The sequence below is a fragment of the Eucalyptus grandis genome, chromosome 10, assembly GCF_016545825.1.
Source record: "Eucalyptus grandis isolate ANBG69807.140 chromosome 10, ASM1654582v1, whole genome shotgun sequence".
Taxonomy (NCBI): domain Eukaryota; kingdom Viridiplantae; phylum Streptophyta; class Magnoliopsida; order Myrtales; family Myrtaceae; genus Eucalyptus; species Eucalyptus grandis.
Genome location: NC_052621.1, coordinates 25431738 through 25452151, shown reverse-complemented (window position 1 = coordinate 25452151; position 20414 = coordinate 25431738). Strand labels below are relative to the sequence as shown.

At 40.3% G+C, this 20414-nt stretch overlaps 2 protein-coding genes across 2 annotated transcripts; both read left to right on the top strand.

Annotated features, from left to right (window-relative positions):
- The first annotated feature begins 114 nt into the window (after positions 1–114).
- LOC104422408 (laccase-4) lies at positions 115–4919 on the top strand. Its single transcript, XM_039303931.1, has 6 exons — positions 115–294; positions 2065–2216; positions 2470–2714; positions 2813–2938; positions 3030–3950; positions 4443–4919. The coding sequence occupies exons 1-6, from the start codon at positions 208–210 to the stop codon at positions 4571–4573; spliced, it is 1662 nt and encodes a 553-aa protein (XP_039159865.1). The 5' UTR covers positions 115–207; the 3' UTR covers positions 4574–4919.
- Positions 4920–16297: 11378 nt separating this feature from the next.
- LOC120289196 (transcription factor DIVARICATA-like) lies at positions 16298–18344 on the top strand. The gene is made up of 2 exons (XM_039303825.1): positions 16298–17198; positions 17470–18344. Exons 1-2 carry the CDS (start codon positions 16771–16773, stop codon positions 17948–17950), a joined length of 909 nt encoding a protein of 302 aa, XP_039159759.1. The 5' UTR covers positions 16298–16770; the 3' UTR covers positions 17951–18344.
- The last annotated feature ends 2070 nt before the right edge of the window (positions 18345–20414 follow it).

Here is a 20414-nt window from a genome sequence, read left to right as displayed (position 1 = left end):
TTAGTGATTGGTTCGAATTATGAGTAAAAACGACATGACAACAGAGGAGAGGACGAGGACTTGGTTATAAAGTCTCGGGTTGAAGGTCACAACCTGCTCGTCAAGAAGGAGAAGAGGGAGCAAAAGACTGTCTCTCTCTCTAACACATAGAGAGAGAGAGAGAGAGAGAGAGAGAGAGAGAGAGAGGGAGGGAGGGAGAAGCTGGTGATGATGCCGCTATGGATGAGAGTGTTGCTTGCAGCTTGGTTATTAGCGACGCATGTGGAGGGGATGGTCCGTCACTACAAGTTCAATGTGAGCAAACTTTGTCATTGCTTTCATCATTATTTCTGCATGACCCACGATTGTTCCGAACGTTTCATTTCTTTCATGCATCATTCTTCCTCCTCCTCCTCTTCTTCGACTATGTATACAGACATTAACTAATGCAGAAGAACCCGTTCTAAATCCTAGTCACTTTTAAATTACAAGGGAAGCAGAAAGAGGTTTTAGATGCATAAAGGTGAGCTCATGGAATTTGGTGCTGTTGAAAGTGAGCGGAAACATGAGTTGACTTCACTGTTTCAGCATTTTCGTGCATACTTAGCTGGTTAGCTAGTCTCTCGTTAGAAGATCGCCCGATAGGCGAGCCTTTGAATTCGACGAGACTTACACGAATTTGGCTCACATGTATTGTTTGGGCCGGGAAAGGGCATGAGCTTTCATGCACGCAACTATTGTTTCCATCATTTTCATTTCAATATGCAGGCTTATTTTCGTTTATTTCTTCTTAAAATATCATGGGATATTCAAACATTTTCTTTTATCTAAGAGCAATTTATTCGCTAGAGAATGGCATCCTATCTTCACCTAGTGCCCTTTGTTTTATTTATTTATTTTCATATCCATGTCTGCACGCAAACCTTGTATGTGGTCCGGCCGAAACTGATGGACTAACGGCCAACATATTTTACTCCCGATTGAACGTATCGACAAAATAATATATATTTCGAAATTCAAACTGCCTGATCTATCTCGGATGCCTCCAAACAAGTAAGCGTGTTGATATTTCCTGACCACGTTTGATTAGGGTTTGCATGGCATGACAACTGGATTAATTATGATTGCAAGGTTGAGCAAAGAAAATTACAAGTGTCGTGCTATATATTATTTTGTTGCATGTTGATATATAGACGTTAGAAAGTTGCATATATGTAATCATTGCTTGAGACAGTGAACATAGATTTAATATAAATAACATTTCTAATCACAGCTAGTGTGAGAATCGTGGAGATTACCGCATACGCACATTTTCGTGTACTGATCTAGTGCCAACCGTATTATATTTAAACCCTCTTTGTTTAACATATCAAAGAATCAAACAACTCGAATATCTATTAGGTGCGTGACTGGTTATAAAATGGATCTCAACAGTCGGTATTAATTTAGCGACTCATGCAGAGAATCATGGTGATCGTCTCTCGTTGTTGAATAACCGGAATCTAGGTCTGACTTCATACTAGAAAGTTCGACCTAAAAGTTGGGATGTTAGAATACGATGCGACCGATATTTTATATTTTGAATAATAGGTCCAACATAAATGGTGGAAGTTTTGTTAATCATTTATTTGTGGAACGAAGTCTTGCCCATGATTTTGGAGCTCTCATGGAGATTCAGCCCCTCTCCCTCTCTAACTATCTAGAAACTTATAAATGGGAAATTTAAAACGTACTTTCTTAAAAAATGTGGGGGTCTTCAACATAAGAAACAGTTAATTTTAAAGCACTTCAAATGGTATGCTCACGGAATTGACCAACTCGGCGCAAATTAGAAATTCCTCGTCCGTAAATTCTACGTCACGAAATGCTACATTACTTGAGGTAAAAAAAAAAAAAAAAAAAAAATCAAACATCTTCGTATGGCAAAAAAAAAAGTGCGCTTCAGTGACAAGTCCACGTCGTGTTAGGTCGAAGATTTTCTCTAGAGTGTTTTTTCCGTGCGGACGATGTTATTCGCGACATGCTTGTTTACTAATTGCCAAGGGCTTCGATGACGTGGGGTTGGCTGTTTTGGTAAAATATTAGGTGGTGGAGAAAAGGACCGACCGGTTGTGCAGCTCGAAGCCCATCGTGACGGTCAACGGGCGGTTCCCGGGTCCAACTATCTACGCCCGGGAAGACGACACAGTGTTCGTCAAGGTGGTCAACCACGTCAGCTACAACGTGACCATTCATTGGTAGGTTTAATCACGCCTTTCATTCAAATATTGATTGTGATTAGTCGAGTCGAGCTCGAGTATCTCGACCTTCCGATCGAATCGAACTCTCGGGTAGGACAATTAGTACTCGATCGGAACTATGTACTAACTACTCGATGGATGATTTGATTCCGAATTTGATGGGGACATTGCTTCTTGCTTTCCGCTGGACAATCCGCAAGATCTAAAAGCATGCCATCTTACAAACCCTGTAAACCATTTTGATGCATAGGCACGGAGTCAGACAGCTGCGGACGTGTTGGGCGGACGGACCGGCGTACATAACGCAGTGCCCGATTCAGCCGGGACAAATCTATACGTACAACTTCACCATCACCGGCCAGCGGGGCACTCTCCTCTGGCACGCCCACATCCTGTGGCTGAGAGCCACCGTGCACGGCGCCCTGGTCATCTTGCCCAAGCGAGGAGTTCCCTATCCATTCCCCAAGCCCCACAAAGAAAAGGTGATCGTACTAGGTGAGTGCAAAGATCTTTCCGGTTCGATCCGTCTAAAGATTTCGAGGATTCGAGTCGAACGACATGCGTGATTTGAACTTGATCACCCCCATTGGCAGCTGAATGGTGGAAGTCGGACGTGGAGGCGGTGATCGACGAGGCAATCAAATCCGGAGGAGCGCCCAACGTCTCCGATGCTCACACCATCAATAGCCATCCAGGACCGGTCGCCAATTGTCCCAAGGGTACTAAGAAAGAAGCTCACCTTGTGTCGCAAGAATCAAGAGTCCCGCGCCGCCGACGGCGAAGAAACTGACCGGTTTCTAACATGCGCAGGTGGATACGAATTAGCAGTTCGGCCAGGCAAGACTTACATGCTGCGGATCATTAACGCTGCGCTCAATGAAGAGCTCTTCTTCAAGATCGCCCGCCACCAGCTCACGGTGGTCGAGGTCGACGCCGCCTACGTCAAGCCTCTACGCACCGACGCCATCCTCGTCGGCCCGGGCCAGACCACCACCGCGCTCCTCACGGCCTACCACACCACCGGCAAGTACCTAATGATCGTCTCCCCCTTCATGGACGCCCCCGTCTCCGTCGACAACGTCACCGCCACCGCTACGGTGCGCTACGCCGGCACGCCGGCGGCTTCCCCGGCGGTCCCCATAGCCCCGCCGTCCCCGAACGCCACGTGGGTGGCCGAAGGCTTCGTCGGCTCCCTCAGAAGCCTGAACACAGGCGCCTACCCGGCGCGGGTCCCGCTCGAGATCGACCACTCCCTGTTCTTCACCGTCGGCATCGGGGTCAACCCCTGCGCGACCTGCGCGAGCGGCTTCCGGGTCGTGGCCGACTTCAACAACATCAGCTTCGTCATGCCCAAGACCGCGCTCCTGTCGGCGCATTACTACAAGATGACCGGCGTCTTCACGGACGACTTCCCGGCGAAGCCGATGATACGGTTCAATTACACGGGGGCGCAGCCGGCGAACCTGAACACCATGACCGGGACGAGGCTCTACAGGCTCCGGTACAATTCGACGGTCCAGCTGGTCCTGCAAGACACGGGGATGGTCGCGCCGGAGAACCACCCGATCCACCTCCACGGGTTCAATTTCTTCGCGGTGGGGAGAGGGATCGGGAACTTCGACCCGATCACGGACCCGAGGAAGTTCAACCTCGTCGACCCGGTGGAGCGGAACACCATCGGAGTCCCGTCCGGCGGGTGGGCCGCCATAAGGTTCAGGGCCGATAATCCAGGTAAAGCTTGCATTCTTACATGGAGAGTTAAGGCATGCTACTAGTGGTCCGTACTTTTTCCTTTTCCTTTCCTTTTCTTAAATTGAATTTCACGGTTTTATTTTTTTTTATAGAAAGTTATTAAAATTTTCTAGTATATATATGTTGAATAACTTATTGAAATTTAAGTAGTGTTTTACATCTCAACGAGAAAGTGCAAAAGTATATATATATATATATATATACTTATTTTAAAATATAAACACAAAAAACAACTCATTAAATCGACGAATCAAAATATATTGAAAGAGTAGAGGATTTATATCCGTCAAATCAACATTTTTAAGGACAAATTATCATTACACTTATTTCAAGATCTTATAAACTTGTGACTTTTATATAGAAAAGGGTTCATTTTGTTTGGCTCAGTATGCATTTTTATTTAGCTAATGATATGAATGAATTGCTTCTTTCTTCTTTCTTCTTTCTTCCTCCTTGTCTTTTGTATTGCAGGGGTTTGGTTCATGCATTGTCACCTAGAAGTGCACACGACGTGGGGGCTCAAGATGGCATTCGTTGTCGACGATGGGGAAGGCCCTGACCAGTCCCTCCTGCCACCACCAAGTGATCTCCCCAAGTGTTGAGACAGGCCTAGGGGACCCAAAAAAGGATTTTAGTGTAAGGAAGGAGGAGTGAATACTATATACTACAGCCAAAAAAGACAACCCCACCAAATGAGAGAGAGAGAGAGAGGACAGAACCAAATTAGACACATTGTAATTGGATTGATATAGGCCAGTGAAAAAACCATTATTGAGAATATAGATATTTGTAAAGAGCTAGTCCAAGCTGCTCATATTTTGTCCGAATTTTCGGATCCCTTCAACTCGAGTAGTTCGATTGATAGTCGATATTACCCAAAAGCATTGTAAAGAGCAATTTAAGTGTCTTCAATATTTTCAATACAAACTTTCATCCCTCCCTAAATTAGAGCAGTTGTGACATTCTATCTTGAGAAATTTCAAAAGGTTAACTATACAATCTTGGGTCACATTTGAATGAGAGTTTGATCTTTCTAACAAATGTTTTTAGCTCGAATAGTTTGATTGATAGTCGACGTTACTAAAAAATATTTGTAAAGAGCAATCTAAATGTTGTCAATATTTCACAATACAATCTTTTTGACCTCTCTAAATTAGAGACTTAAATCATAGATTCGAGCATGGAGTAAGAGTAGTTGTGGCATTCAATCTTGAGAAATTTCAAAGGGTTGATTAGACAAACATTGGTGAAAATATAGATTTTTCTAAGAGCTAGACCAAGCTGCTCATATTTTGTCCAATTCATCGGATCCGTTCAGCTCTAGTAATTCGCTGGATAGTCGATGTTATTCAAAAGTATTTGTAAAGAGCAATTTGAATGTCTTCAATATTTCGGAATACATTCTTTCGGATCTCTCTAAATTAGAGACTGAAATCATATATTCGAGCATGAAGTGGGAGTAGTCGTGGCATTCGATCTTCGGAAATTCAAAGGCTTGACTAGACAAACTTGGGTCGCATGCGAACGAGAGTTTGGTCTTCCAACAAATATTCTTAGCATTGCTTAGTGACAACTGATGTAATCGCTAGCCGATGGCCAGCCCACCACTTGATTTGGACATTGGGCCATTTGGGCCTAGAAGAAACGTGGCCGCTCATGGTTCTTTTGGGCCTTAGCCCACTTTCTCATTGTCAATTGCCTACAAAATCAAGAGATTGTGAATGTTCATGGTCGCCGGACATTTGGTCTGGTGGGTTGGGTCGGGAGTTCGGGGACGTGTTCGGGTTCGATCCCCGGCAAATGCACCATATCGTGGTGTCTTAGTCACCTAGCCAAATGAAAGTCCAACTTTCATCCGATTTGGGTATATTGATCAATAAAATTGGGTACCCTTACGTAATACATCATTTAAAATAGATAATTCAACAAAACCTTCTAGATATATGCAGCCTGAAGATATCAACATGAAACTTCATGAACAAAACATACATTGCTAATCTAATTTAGGCTCGTCAAATATAGAAAAATAACTTGAACGAGAGTTCCATTACTTAATTTGACTAGTTGTAGCCAAATAATATACGTCTGTGGAGTTCCATAACAAAAAGACGATTCAAAACAAGGGACATATTATGTTCCCCTTTTCACACCCCGACAGGCCATCATCATTATTGGTGCGTTCTTAATGTCGAGTGTCAAAAGCATAAGGACCATCTCCATGCATAGCCAAAAGAAAAGGGTAATAAAGAGTTGCCCAATTCAATTGAGATTTTAGGTAAGTTCCTTGCACTTTTTTCCAGAAGAATTATGGAATATGCTTGCCCCCGTTCACTATTCGATGTCTAACTTCATAGGTTTTTCTTTGTTCCCACAATTCGAGCTACCAAAGTAATTAAATCTATAAATCTCAAAATTTCTCCGTTCAGTTGATCTGCTCATTTTTTTTTCCGTAACGTCTCTGTATTTGTTTTTCCATAAGCAAATTATTCTAAGTTTAATTCTCGCCAATCAAGTTGTCTCCAGCTTGCTTCTGTCTTTCTCCCTTTCTTTTTTGTTCTCCCCATTATTGTAAGTTTTTTCATTCTTAAATCACCAATGATTCTTCAGGCCTACAGGTGACTAAAGGAGACAGAGGGATTTGGCTATGGACTCGTAAAATAATAATAATAATAAAATCCCTGGGAATCTTCCCTTAATAGGAAAGGGCCGAGGTTGATTGCAGGTCCAAATTCAAGCAGGATTAAATAAATGCACGCTACAATAAAGTGATTTTTATATATTCACGTGTCGCCGTGTCAGTAGAGAACCTCTCATCATTTCCAACAAACCACTATAAATAAAAAATAAAAAATAAAAACCCTCACCTCTTCGGCTTTGCCAAGAGTCAATGGCATGGAAAATACTTTTTCTTTTCTTTTCCATAAAGAATGGAATGAAAAATACTTAAATAGGAACGAAACGTGGCACACATTTTCAGCTCGGCAATGGTACATCGCCAAAATTCAGCTAATTAGAGAAGAGAGAGAGAGAGAGCTTTAGCAGGGGGCTATGCACTAATCCACGCTTTTTGGAGGTGCTCTTTGATCTTTCTTGCACCGTACGTGTGAGGTTTAAGCCTTGTGGCATGTTGTGATAATTAAGCTGACGTAAGAAATGTCAAAAATAGACACACTAAGGTACTAAAAATAAAAGAGAAAAACAATGATTCATAATTCGTTGACTAATGGTTGAGCTCGTTTATCCTTGACTTCAATGTATATCTTAGATGTATACCCATCTAAATGGATCATTAACCCATTTCTTAACACATAAGTTATAAATAGATTAGTTATATCAAGGAAATGAGTCGTAAATAGGTTTAAACATAACATTGGTGTTAAATGATTACAACTTACTTGAATCAAACCCACCTACTTTCTCTTAATTCTTTCTCACCCTCGCTCAATCACGCGTTCATCGCTCACTTTGCACTCTCACGTCAATTCAAGTATGTGTTTTTATAAATTATATTAAATATGGAAGCATTTTAATACTATGGATCAGGTATGAGCTGGATATGGAATGAGTTTGGTACAAGTCGCTAAATTTGCATTCAATAAAAATTAGACAAAACAAGCTAGAAGAATCCGCCTGGGTCGGGACCATTTTCAATCTAATTTGAATCCAAACCTATCCACTTGTTTGATAGGTCTAGCAGGAGGTATATTTGTTCTAAATTTAACGATAACAATAGAGGGCAAAAAGTATTTTAAAGACAGCAATAATCATTACACATCAAAGCATAAAAAAACTATAGACCACTCTCTATCTTTATCAACAATCAAACTTCCCCAACAATTTTTTTTATTATTTTTGAAAATTTGAGCCATTTGCCAACTAAAATCCCAAGTCAAATTTTTTTTTTTTAAACAAAAGTAGAACACTTAGAGAGAGAGAGAGAGAGAGAGAGAGAGAGAGAGAGATATAGTGATTAAAACATCTTTGAGAGAGAGAGAGAGAGAGATGGAATGATTTAAAACATCTTTTCCCCATTGCTTAAAAGGCAGAAGTGACTTGAGGCTGAAAGCAAAAGTGGAGGAGAGCTGGATGGAGCCAACTTCTCCCTAGATTCACCCCCGCTCATGTAATGATGCAAAGAGACAAATCGCCCGATTGACAGGGACGCACATGGTTCGGCGATTCCATCGCCCGACCCCCCCCACGAAATTACCTCGGACGGTTTAGCGTCCAATGGCGCTATTAAAAAGCGTCTTTAAAGCTTAATTTATTTATTTAGGTAATTGATGGCGACACGCGGGTACCTACTTGGAGTGATGACGCCCCCACTAATCCATTTTCTAATCATCTAAATTTGAGAAGCTGACCCTTCTATTAACGAAGTCATAGACCCCTTGGGGCTAGGGAGGGTTAGACACATAGCTCTCTAAAAGAAACCTCGTCGTGTGGCCGACCGGGCAAAAAAAAAAAGTGTATTGAGCTCTGGTGGGCACGTGGGTGGAGAGATGGGTCGAGATGCGGCGGGAGATTTTTGATACCGAGATTGCCCCGTGTTGTGTACGAGGATCACCGACAATTACATAGCTCGGTTGTTTCGCATCCCACTTGTCCAAAACTTGTTTAGTTTAGGATGTTTGTGTTATCATGTGCTAGCTCGCTTATAGGCGTGAGTAGAGGAGTTGTGTCTCAGTTATCTCTTTCGATCTTCTTAAATGCAATCTGGCAATCCTCTCACTTAGTTTGTTAGGTTGATATATGTAACAAGTCTTCATGACCAATTTATACAGAACAATTATTAAGTACACTTAACCACTGGGGGTTCGCCCCAATGGCTACTCTTCCAACTTGGAAGGGGGAGGTGAGGGTTAAATCCCCATCTTCTCGGAGGGGATTGGGGTGGGGACGATTTCATTTCGGGAGTGGGTTTCGACTCCCACCCTACGAAGAAAGCGCAAAAGTCGAGTGAGTGTTAGAGTAGGATTAGAGTAGGGCCAAAAAAAAAAAAAAATTATTGAGTATACTTATATACTAAAAGTTGTACTTTTGAAAGATTTATCGCATCATATGCGAGGAGAATATAAGTGCATTGGAATTTTTAAATTTTTTTTAATTGGTTATTCATTAGATATTTTTCGAGCGATGGGCAATGTGGTCTTGCATAAGTTTTATGTGCTCATTTCATATTCCAAGGGCACGAGTGTAAATATTAAATTCCTTGGAAACTCGTAAAACACTTTATAAGCTCGTGAATACAATGTAGTTTTATAATTCCCAATCCACTTGTCTTGACTTTTCGATACTTTCTCTTTTCTGAATTCCTATATTAAAAAATGTCACGACACACAAAAATTTAAAAATTTTACAATTACGCGAGAAAGATTTAAAGTACACGGACAATACTTAGAAGAGCAAAGCCAGACCTACTAAATTCGACAAGTGGGCCATGCTTAAGAACCGATAACGGCAATTCCACGCATCACTCGAATTGACTTTACAAATCAATTTCAGTAACCCTAGCATGATTCAACTTAGACACCCCCCACAAAAGCAATCATGTCACAATCTGGATTTCAAATGCGTTCATGATTAATAAGCAAAGATAGCAAGTCATGCCACAGGTACAAAACTTCTAATCCAAGAAAGCAGCACTTCCACAGCACGGCGGTTGTGTAACATTTCAGATATGGCCCCGTCATTAAATAATAAAAGGTGGTCATAGCAAAGTGTAAAATTACTTTATGCGTAAAAAATTCGTTAAAAGAGAGGGAGGGAGAGATCATAACGTATATTTTTTTATTTACCTTAAAATGTCAGAAAAAAAGAAGAAGAAGAAAACAGAACGTGAATTTTTTTTTTAAAATTTTTTTTTTTTTTTCTGGGTGGGTGTGCGGGGGAAGAAGAGTGACCGAGGGAGGCGGGTACGGGGAAGCCCCCCCAGGCGCCGTGCGGAGTTCCAAGGAGAAAAAGCCAAGGGGAAAGCAGTTGGTCACATCATGAGGGGTGGGGGGGGGGCCCACTCTTTTTCGTTTTCATACGCATTTTTTTGGCCTTTTGCCTTTTTCCCGCTTTTGTTTTGGGGGATACAGGTTGGGTTTGGTTGTGCGATTTCATTGGCTGTCCTCTCGTGTCATTACTCAAAAAGGGCACCGCACACAACGAGGCCTCGCCAACTCGCGTCGCCCGCGCGTGCAACGCACTTTCGATTTACTCCATATTATTATCTACTCTCTCTCTTTCCTTCCTTCCTATGGAGAAAACATCGCAAGAAAAAAGTTTATGCTCGCCGCGATATATTTGTTTGATATTATAAATCTCAAACTTGTATCTACATGATATATTTATCCCAAGCTTTTTCCCTAACATAAAAAATCTTAAACTTATATTCTTGTATAACACATCCAAAAAAAATCAGTATTCGTGTAACATATTTAACTTTCGTCATAATTTCATTAATGAATACCGTTAAAAATCTTATGTGGCTACCTGCATGGATGGTGGAATACAAATGACGTTAATGCTTCAACTCATTGTATGTTTTTTTCTTGTTTTCTTTTTCCTTTTTCTTTTTAATTTCCTCATTTGTTTTCTTCCTTGGTTTGGCAATAGTAAGAACGGTGGCCATGGAGATGGTAAGGGTGGCAGCGGCAGTGATAAAGCCGAAGGAGGAAGGAAAAAAATCTTTGCAGATTGTAAATGTATAGCACAAATCTAAGCTTAGGATTCATTATATCATTAAAAAAATTAAAATAGATGTGCCACATGAATACAAATTAGGTAAATTTATTACACAAGTACACATTTGAGGTTTTCGATTTCAAAAAAAATAAAATTAATAGATGTGTATGTGTCATAGTAGGCATAATTTTGGGTTATTAATAACTTTTATCCTTTTTCTTTATTGTAATGGTATTAAATACTCGAAATATCATCGTAAAACACCAAAATATTATCATCCATCATCATTATAAAAAAGAATTTTTCATGCGAAGTTCATATACTTGTCTAGTCCCGCATCATTTGTATGTGAATCGTTTCATTGGTTAATAAGTTTCATTATTGACGCTACAGGATTTAAAGAAATTAGCGTGGATAGCCACGACCAAAGCAAACGCTATCGTGTTCTAGCGGACAAGTTGAGAGGAGGCTACCTGCTTGTAGTAGTATTGAAAATGCCGAGTTATATATATACCTCTGATGCCACATCCCTTGAATATGAATTTTTGTAAGTTTGTAACAAGTAAACTAAATCCCAAGAGAACTCAATCGGGCATGGCGACTTCTTAAGCCTTGTGAATGTGAACGAGCCGCGATTAGAGTAGATAATTTTGTGCCAATAGCGAGCTTGAACAGGATTGCCTACCTATATTTTTTATTTTTATTTTTGTATTGGTACAATTTCATATTGAGAGCGTATGTTTTCGCCTTTTAAAGACTACGGAAGGAAAATGAAGATATTAGTTAGAATAAAGCAATCTTAACTTTCATGCGTATCTTATCTATCAAATTTTCAAAATTTCTTGTCAGGCAATATATTTTCATATTTATTTTGACAATTTTTGGCATCTCTTTTGAACTTTTTTCCTCAAGGACTTTGCAAGCCCGACAATCGGATTCTTATATGGTGCTAAGCGTCTCAATTTTTTTCCTTGGATCATAGTAATATTCACATTTAAAATCCAAATAAAATTCCATTTATTTTTAAAATAATGAAGAATCTCTTTTGACCTTTTACTGTTCACGTAATTAATGGGATGGGATGGCGATGCTCGTTCGCGCGCTTGCACATGGCACGACTCAGCCTTATTTTCCGGCAGCACTTCAAAAGCTCTAAGACTTGTTTAATAACATTTTTGTTCTGAAAATAATTTTTCTTCTAATTTCTTAAAATAATTTTTAATTAAAATAATATATTTGGTAACTACAAGAAATTTCTTTTCTCGGAATATAAAAAAGAATAAGAATGCCCACATATTTTTTTGCTTCTTTTAATTTTTTAATAATTTTTGTAATTTTTTTCTTTTTCTCCTCTTTTTCCTTTTTTATTTGCCGCCCACAAATCATCGGCCAAACGGCGGCAGTGGTGGCTAGCGATTATTGTGGGGGCGATAGACGGCTAGGGGTGAGGGGCGGTGAGAAATAAGAAGAAAAGAAAAAACTTATTTGTAGAAATTATTTATAATAACAAGAAGTTACGTTTTTATTTTACTTTTTATTTACATTTCAAATTTATTCATGGCTACTATTCTATTCTGGAGAATAAAAAATTAGTTGAAGTTACAAAACACATTTCTATTTTTTTTTATTCCACGCAACAAAAGAACAAAAAACAAAGAATTTGGAACATTAACAAATAGACCCTAGCTTTAGAACAATAGAAAATTTAAAAAGTCTTCAAAAGCATTTATTTTTGATTTTTAAAATATTAACTGTACACAAAACGAAGATTCTTAATTATACCTAAAAAGAAAAAAAAAATAAAGATTGTCGACCATATAACTCCTCTGCCCTTGGGTATGAAATTACTCTAAAATCAACCTGGGACCAGCGTGGGATGAGAGAAGATTACTAGCTTAAGAATCCAATTGATTTGTTTATATCTCATTGATGACGTGCGAACTAAATTAAGTCACATTCGTCCATAAATTTAATAAAATCGTGGGGTTTACAAGATGTTTTATATTCCTTCTCGACTTTTATTATCACGCTTCTAGAACACAAATTACCTGAATCATTCGATTCTCGAGGCAAATGATACATATATGTCAGATGAATCTCTAGCCGCCGAAATTGCATAAGAATCTACTTTTGGTTCCACAAATCACAATTTGATGTGCGTTTATCGGTTCAAGCCATTCAAATTTAATATACCTCATCAATGACGTGTGAACTAAACTAAGTCACATTCGCCCATAAATTTATTAAATTTATGGGATTCACAGGATGTTTTATATCCCTTCTCAACTTTTGCTATCATACTTCTAGAACACTAGTTACTTGAACCATTTGATTACCGAGGCAAATAATACATATATGTTAGGTGAATCTCCAATAGCTGAAATCACATGAGAATCTACTTTTGGTTTGACAACTCATAATTCAATATGCATCTATCGGTTCAAGCCATTCAAATGCTGCCCATTTAATAGAGCAACTTGCGTTATTTTTTATGATGTGTGCCATATATATATATATATATATATATATATGTAAAGAATTAGGATTTATATTGTCATGTAATACCTATGCTGAGGAAAATGCATGGAATCCTCATATGCATTCAAATTTACAATTTCCTTTTTATAAATCATAAATCTTCCTCAACGTTCAATACATATAACATTTTCTACGAAATTTATAATGCCTTCATATAAAATACTGATTTTAGGTAATATTTATTGAATTTCACGATGGGAATCTCGATTTATGATTAATCCATTTAAAAACTTCAATTCGCGATTTAAATAACCGTGTTCTCGATAACCAAAAAAAAAAAAATTCCTCTACAATTGTGCAACTTTTTTTTCAAATAATTAAAGAAAAAAAAAGAGAGAGCGAGAGGCAGAAGCAGAGGAGTAGGCAGTGGGCTCTAGGGCTAGCCTATAAGCCTAGCCAGGGGGAGTCTCTCTTTAAAACTCGTCGCCATTTTAGCGCATTATCTTCTACAGCCGCGCCCCATGTCGCGAATCCGACGTGTGCGCCACTCATTGGCTGGACCGAGCGCTTTTCGGGCCCCTCCCATCCCCCCGCCAGCCAGGGGGTAATTTGCAACCGCATCTTGCCGCCGCGCAAGGCCAATGACGCGCGCCCACGTGTCGGCACCTGCGCTCCGCGATTCGATCCGAACTCCTCCCGTGGCGGCCCCCTCCCTCCCCTCAAAACCCGACGAAAATAATGTGGAGCGGTGGGGCCCGCGCCTCCACCACCGAGCCTGGTGAATCCCAGCCGTCGATGCGGAAGCCGAGTCTTTTCGGCGGGTTGATCAGGAGCGGTTGGATCGGAGGGAGTACCGTATTGCCTCCTCCAATGATGTGATCATTACCAAACCCCCTCCAAAAAAAAAAAGATAAAGAAGAAGATTAATTAAGGACATCATTAGAAAAACAGATTTTTAAGAAAATGGTCGGAATAGAATAAGAGGACATGCTAATCTGGTCGGTAATTAAAGTGGGGCACCTTAAGAAATGGAATGAAGGTGGGACTTTCTGATCCACAAATTTTATTTTTTTTTCGTTTCGTGAGAACGGTACGGACAGATGATGAGATTGGGGGAGGGGAAGGTGTTTTTTTTTGGTCTTTTGATGCAAATTTATATTTTTTTGGGGAATTAGTTGGAATGGGTTCTGCGTTGCTTTTGCTACCCCCAGCCCCCGTTGACTAGTGTTCAGCTCCATCATTGCTTGGTGCCCCTTTATTTTTTATTTTTTTGGGAAGCGATAGTAGATGTATTAAATATTTTATTCCATTTGTTTACTGAAAATTAACGAATCGAAAGACATTTTCTTTAACATCGAGTTGAATTATGTGATGCGTTGACGTGCTTGGTACTGCTCGCCAGGTTTTAATCTGCGTCTTATCTAATCTATAAGACCAGTGAAGATATTTCATGTGTGGGCTTGAATTTTATATAATTAAAGTGAGGTTTCTTGTTATTAAAAAATATCAATGTGAAAGGAGATGGCACGGCGGTTCCTTCGAAAAGTCAAGAAATAGTTTAATGACAATTCTAAAAGACACCATGTTTAACATTAGTTGCGGTCATAAGCCTCTGCTTCCAGACTTCAAATAGCTTTTTAATGTGGCTATTGAATTAGATGTGTAGCTGACCTTTTTGGGTTCAATCCAAGGCTTGAGTCCGGACTGACTCGTAAATTGGAACATATGCTTTATGTGATGGAAGCACTGAGAACCAGTTAGGCTCGACCTTACGGTTCAATGCATCCCGTGGTAGTCTCTATCAATTATAGTCTCTTCCGGAATGGTGGGCCGCGTGTCCTTTGTCAATGATTTGAAAAGTACTTGTTGGCATGGATAGGTGACATGGGAAGTTTTTTCTTTCTTTCTTTAAGTAGAATACATGCAAGGACATTATTGACGAACCAACCCAATTCATAAGGGCTAGATCGCAAGCCCGCTCTCTCATCCGATGTGAGGGCTTCATGTGTTATAATCTAATTGTTGCTTATGTTCAACATGTACTTATATGCAATGTTTTATATAACAATCTGGTACCGCATTCATATCATCTTTATTGATAGACTCACGATACACAATTTTCTCTTTTGTTATAGTAATTGCTATAGTGCTACAATAAAGAACAGTAACTGATATAATACTGAATAGTAACTCAATCAAATACTCGTATAGATCACACAAGAGTTTTGAAATTTGTAAATGTACACCACTTGAAATGGCCCTAAAGATATATGGGTATAGCATTTTTAAAGTTTGACCATGAAACAAGAAACATCAATCAATCAACTCATCACCTTAACAAATATCCGTTAAAAAGCATCATCGAGATACTCATTCAAACAATCAAATAAAGAAAATATTTCGATCTTTTCGATACAATGATCATGATTATATTGTACCTAATCGAAATTTTGAAAATCAAGCTAATTCTTCATCCCGTATACTTAACAACAAGTGGTCTCGAGGTGTCGTGCATCAAGAACAATATGAACGATCTCTTTAAGTTCGGATGCGGTCCACCTCATTAAATTAGAGAGGTGTTGGAATATAAATACAAAATGGGCCTGTGCAATAATTAAAATGGAGGGCAAAAAAAAAAAAAAAAAAGAAGGGGGGGGGTGATGGAACAGAGAGTGTCGTGATTATAATAAGAGGGAACTTTTTCCGCAAAGTGCAGTATCCCATCCCCTCCAATCACGACTCACCACCTTCAGCTTCAGCATTACCCTCTCTCCTTCTCCCTCTCTCCCCTTCTCCCCCACAGATATTGGCAGAGCTTTCAGATTCAACCCCTGAAGCTTGGCAAAAGCTTCTGGTTTTTTCAGCTCGGTGTTGGAGTTTTGACATCCATCCCTGGTCTCTTTCTTCTCTTTTCCTTGTTGCTCAGTCCTCAAGGGAAAGGAAGAAAGAAACCCATCATTTCCCCCCCTGCCTCTCTCTCTCTCTCTCTCTCTCTCTCTCTCTGTTATCTTCTCGTTTCACACGAATTCAGAGGACCCTACCTGCGAGGCTCTCTGGCTTTCGCTCTCCGAGCTTTCCCTTTTGCTACAAGTTCATTCGTGAGTTCGTTGACGTCTGATAAGGCTGCTCTGCATAGTTTTTTATTGGTTTTGTTTTCGTTTCAGGGTCTTTGCTTCTTGCTTCTTCTTCTTTTGATACGTTGCATTCTTGTTTCTAGTTGCGTTGGGTGGTTTGTTGGATTTAGATCTCGAGGGTCGTCGCAATTCTTGTTGGTGTTTTCGGATCATACTGTGATTTGTTGCTTATGTTTTGTGAGGCTTGCCTTTGTTATATTGGGATAAAAAGTCGGTTCTTTATGGGATTCCTAAGGCTATGGTTGCACAGAGGAAAAGGAGTATTCTGATTCCTTTCAAGATGCTTGGTGATTTAACACGGACATCTTTGTGGTGAACCCGAAGCTCTCCGCATTTCCCATTCGAGCGCCCCCTTTACTTTGTTCTCTCTCTCCCCCTCTCTCTCTCGCCATCGAAATCGAAGAGCCGCCTCTCTCTCTCTCTCTCTCTTTTTTCCAAGAAGATCGAGAATTTGGTCACCCTTCAGCATCTGACTTAAGTTTAGTCTGAAGGAGGGGTTGCGTGATTCCCATGTGATGAAGTGGGAAACGGGAGTTCCCTTACCACCATGTGCATCGAGTGCGAATTGGTTTTTCAACGAGGAGGGAAGGACCGCGAAATGGACCCCTGCTGAGAACAAAATGTTCGAAAAAGCGCTGGCGGTGCACGATCAGGACACGCCGGATCGGTGGGATAGGGTCGCCTCGATGATCCCTGGGAAGACGGTGGAGGATGTGGTTAAGCACTATCAGGATTTGGAAGTTGATGTGAGCAATATAGAAGCAGGGCTCATCCCGATCCCTGGCTATAGCACTACAGCGCCCTTCACATTGGAGTGGGCGAATGGCCATGGATATGATGGGTTCAAACAGTCTTATGGGCTTGGTGGGAAGAGATCATCATCGATTCGGCCTCCCGAACAAGAGAGAAAGAAAGGGGTTCCTTGGACCGAGGAAGAGCACAAGTAAGATATGAAGTTTTCTTTATTGCACTTGCTCTGAGTTGATCTCCAATGATCTCATTCACTGTCTGCTGGATGAGCTTAATGTGTCAGTAATATAAGCAGGATGAACAAGGTTAAGTGATCTAAGAATAGGGTTGTCTTAGAATTTTAATTTAGGAGGACCTTAGTCTTGCAAATTCAGTGGCTTTTAGACGAGGGCAGTTGTTTGCTTTAATGCTCGATACGTCTGTTTATGTTTACTGATGGACCTATTTTGCAAATTTCTCTCCAGGCTCTTTTTGATGGGTCTAAAAAAATATGGGAAAGGTGATTGGAGAAACATCTCCAGGAACTTCGTGATCACGAGAACACCGACGCAAGTAGCTAGCCACGCACAGAAATACTTCATCAGACAACTTTCAGGTGGAAAAGATAAGAGAAGGGCCAGCATCCACGATATCACAACTGTGAATCTCACAGAGACTAGAACTCCTTCACCAGATGATAAAAGGCCGCCTTCGCCAGATCCTTCATCCATGGTGGCTCGGCATCCAACTCCCGTCACAGCACCCAGGACTCCTTTTCTCTGGAATCAGCCTAGCAATGGAGGGTCCATGACCTTCCATGCGACACAAGGGGATATGTCCATGTGCCCACATTTCGGTGTGAACTCTTTTGGGCTTAAATTCCAAGGGCAGAATACTCACAGAGGGACTTTCATTCAGAACCCGGTTTTTCATATGCAAGCTGGACAGAGTTATCCTCATGGATGAGGCTGCTTCATCCCTGTTTTCCTTAGCTCCAAGCATCTTTTGTTTCTATCTTTTGAAGTTTAGTGGAGTAGCTATGGTTGTGCTTTTGTCATGGTTTCTGTGAATATGTCTACTAGAAGAATTTGAGTTAGTTCATCAGTATCTAAACCCAGGACACAGGAGAACAAGATCGTGTTTCTTTTGGAAGCCATAAATCTAGTGTATAGATTCTCAGAGCTGGATTTTTTTCCTTTAGTGAGAATCTCCACCTTCGTTTGAGTATTGTGGTGTTCTGCCTATGCAAACAAAGTTCTACATTGAAAGCTGTGGAAGAACATGAAGAGGGCAGTATCGATAGGGCGTATATGTGGTCTCTCCTTTGACTGAATTATCTAATTTATCGTTTTTGAGCAAATATTGCCTTACACCCAGAAAGAGGCGAGCAAAGCTCTTTCCTTTTGGTATTCTCTTTAATTTGATACCTCAAGTTTTCCCATCAAGTTAAGATTGCGATTCTGGATAATGAATGCATCCTGAGAATGGTATCCAAGACGACTTCAATGGAGAATGGAATAAAGGCACTGGCCTAAGTAAGCATATTCAATCCCTAGTTGAAGGCTTAGCATAAAACGTAAGTGTCGTGGCTTGATGCAAGGAAAGACTGTCAAAAGGAAGGGGTTTGTTTTGTTTTGTTTTTGCGTGCAGGTATGAGTATGTTGGAAACCGAAATTTGGCTCAGCCATTGGAGTTCTTCGCTTTTTCATCTCATGTAATCTGGAAAACAGGGGAATATCAATGACTGAATTCACTTTCAGATTTGATTGGAGAATTTTTTTCCTATGTTTATCATTTTCTTTATGAATTTGAAGCAAATGGCCAGAATGAAATTTTGTGATTTTTAAGTAGCGACCGAACTTGAAATTGCGGCTGCACCTTGGTTTGATCCTCTGGCTCTAATAGATCATGAAATTTGCTTGTTCTGAAAACTTTTTAATGATGAGACCATGTTTCAGATGCTGAATTACTGAGGGTAGTAATAGAAGAGCAGTTGCACAAAATTGCCACATGTTCCCTCCCTTCTTAGTTGCCTACTTTCCTCCTTTTCTTCCGCGTCTTTTAGACTGTTCCACTACTCCGAATGAAATAACAGCAAAAGAAATGCCCTATTAGACTTGACCGGACCATCAAACGCTTTTAGTTGAAGCTGACTCTTCGTTCCACTAACTGAGGCATCATATGCTTCAAACCCCTCTTTCTCCATGAGATCTCTCTCACGAGATCCGGCTCTAAATGAAAAAGAAGATCCCCTCCTAGGACTCTGTTTGAATAATTAGAGTTAGAAACATGTCCTTGAAAAGTTAAAAGATTCAATTTAGATCACAGTATTCTCGATAATGTCGATCTGGTGGTTTATTCTTTTGCCACAACAACAGCTCCTAATATTCCTCCCTCCATTATTTGATCATCAATGGTGGCAAGACCATTCTGAGGGGTATGAGACCTGTTTCTGCAAGTCCACGGAATCATCATACACGCGCGATTCTAATTGTACGGCGCCAATGGGATGTCAATCATCGAATGTGAAGCTCTTGACTTGTGACCCTTCAATGGAGACAGACTCATGTAGCTTTTTTGTTAGGTGGAGGAAAGGGTGCTTTTATCTTTTCTTAATCAGTGTGGTTTGGAATTTTTTTAGTTGCCGATGGGGTTTGAGATTCTCTTTTCGGTGGATAAATTCCATTGACCTAAGTTTTCTTTTCTGTTGTCTTAGTGCAAGGATCTATATTTTAATCGACCACTATGTTGAACTAATAATTTAGTTAATAATCTAATCAGATGAAAAAACAATGGACTGTTTACTGCTAACTACGGTTGAGCTCAGGTGATAGCAGTGGAGCACCGTCAACTGATCTGGTCCTCCGTTGCGCATGCATTCATACAGACTCGAACTCTGCAAACAGTATGTTAAACTAGGAGAAGAAAACAAATACTTCAGCAACCATGTGAGGACAGGTTGTTTACATATTCAAAGAAACTCCATTGGTTGCTCTTGGATTTAATAATCTAGCCCTTTATGTCTGCATAAGCTCCTAAATACCTGTTTCTTCTTATCAGGCCTGTTTTGAGGATGCCTTCTTTTGATAGAACCTAACAAATGTTGAGACTAAAAAGCAAAAATTTCCTTCATTGATTGTGGAGAATAAGGTGATCTGTTTGCTTGTTCTTGTTTTCATTTCTACCTTTTCATTTAACTCTTTGTGTGTGTTTTTTGGTGTGTTAGGTTGAAGTTGGGAGATTTTTCTGATCAAGAGCACAGAAAAGAATGAAAGATTGGAAGATGACAAGTTGTACAAAGCAGCAGGTCCATCTCTTAGGTTCTTTTCTCTTGTTGCTTTGCTCATATTGTTTGTTGGCAGCATCCATTTGGTAGCAATTATCGCAAGAACAGCTACTAAAGCAGTGCCCATGTCCCGCGCACGGTGTA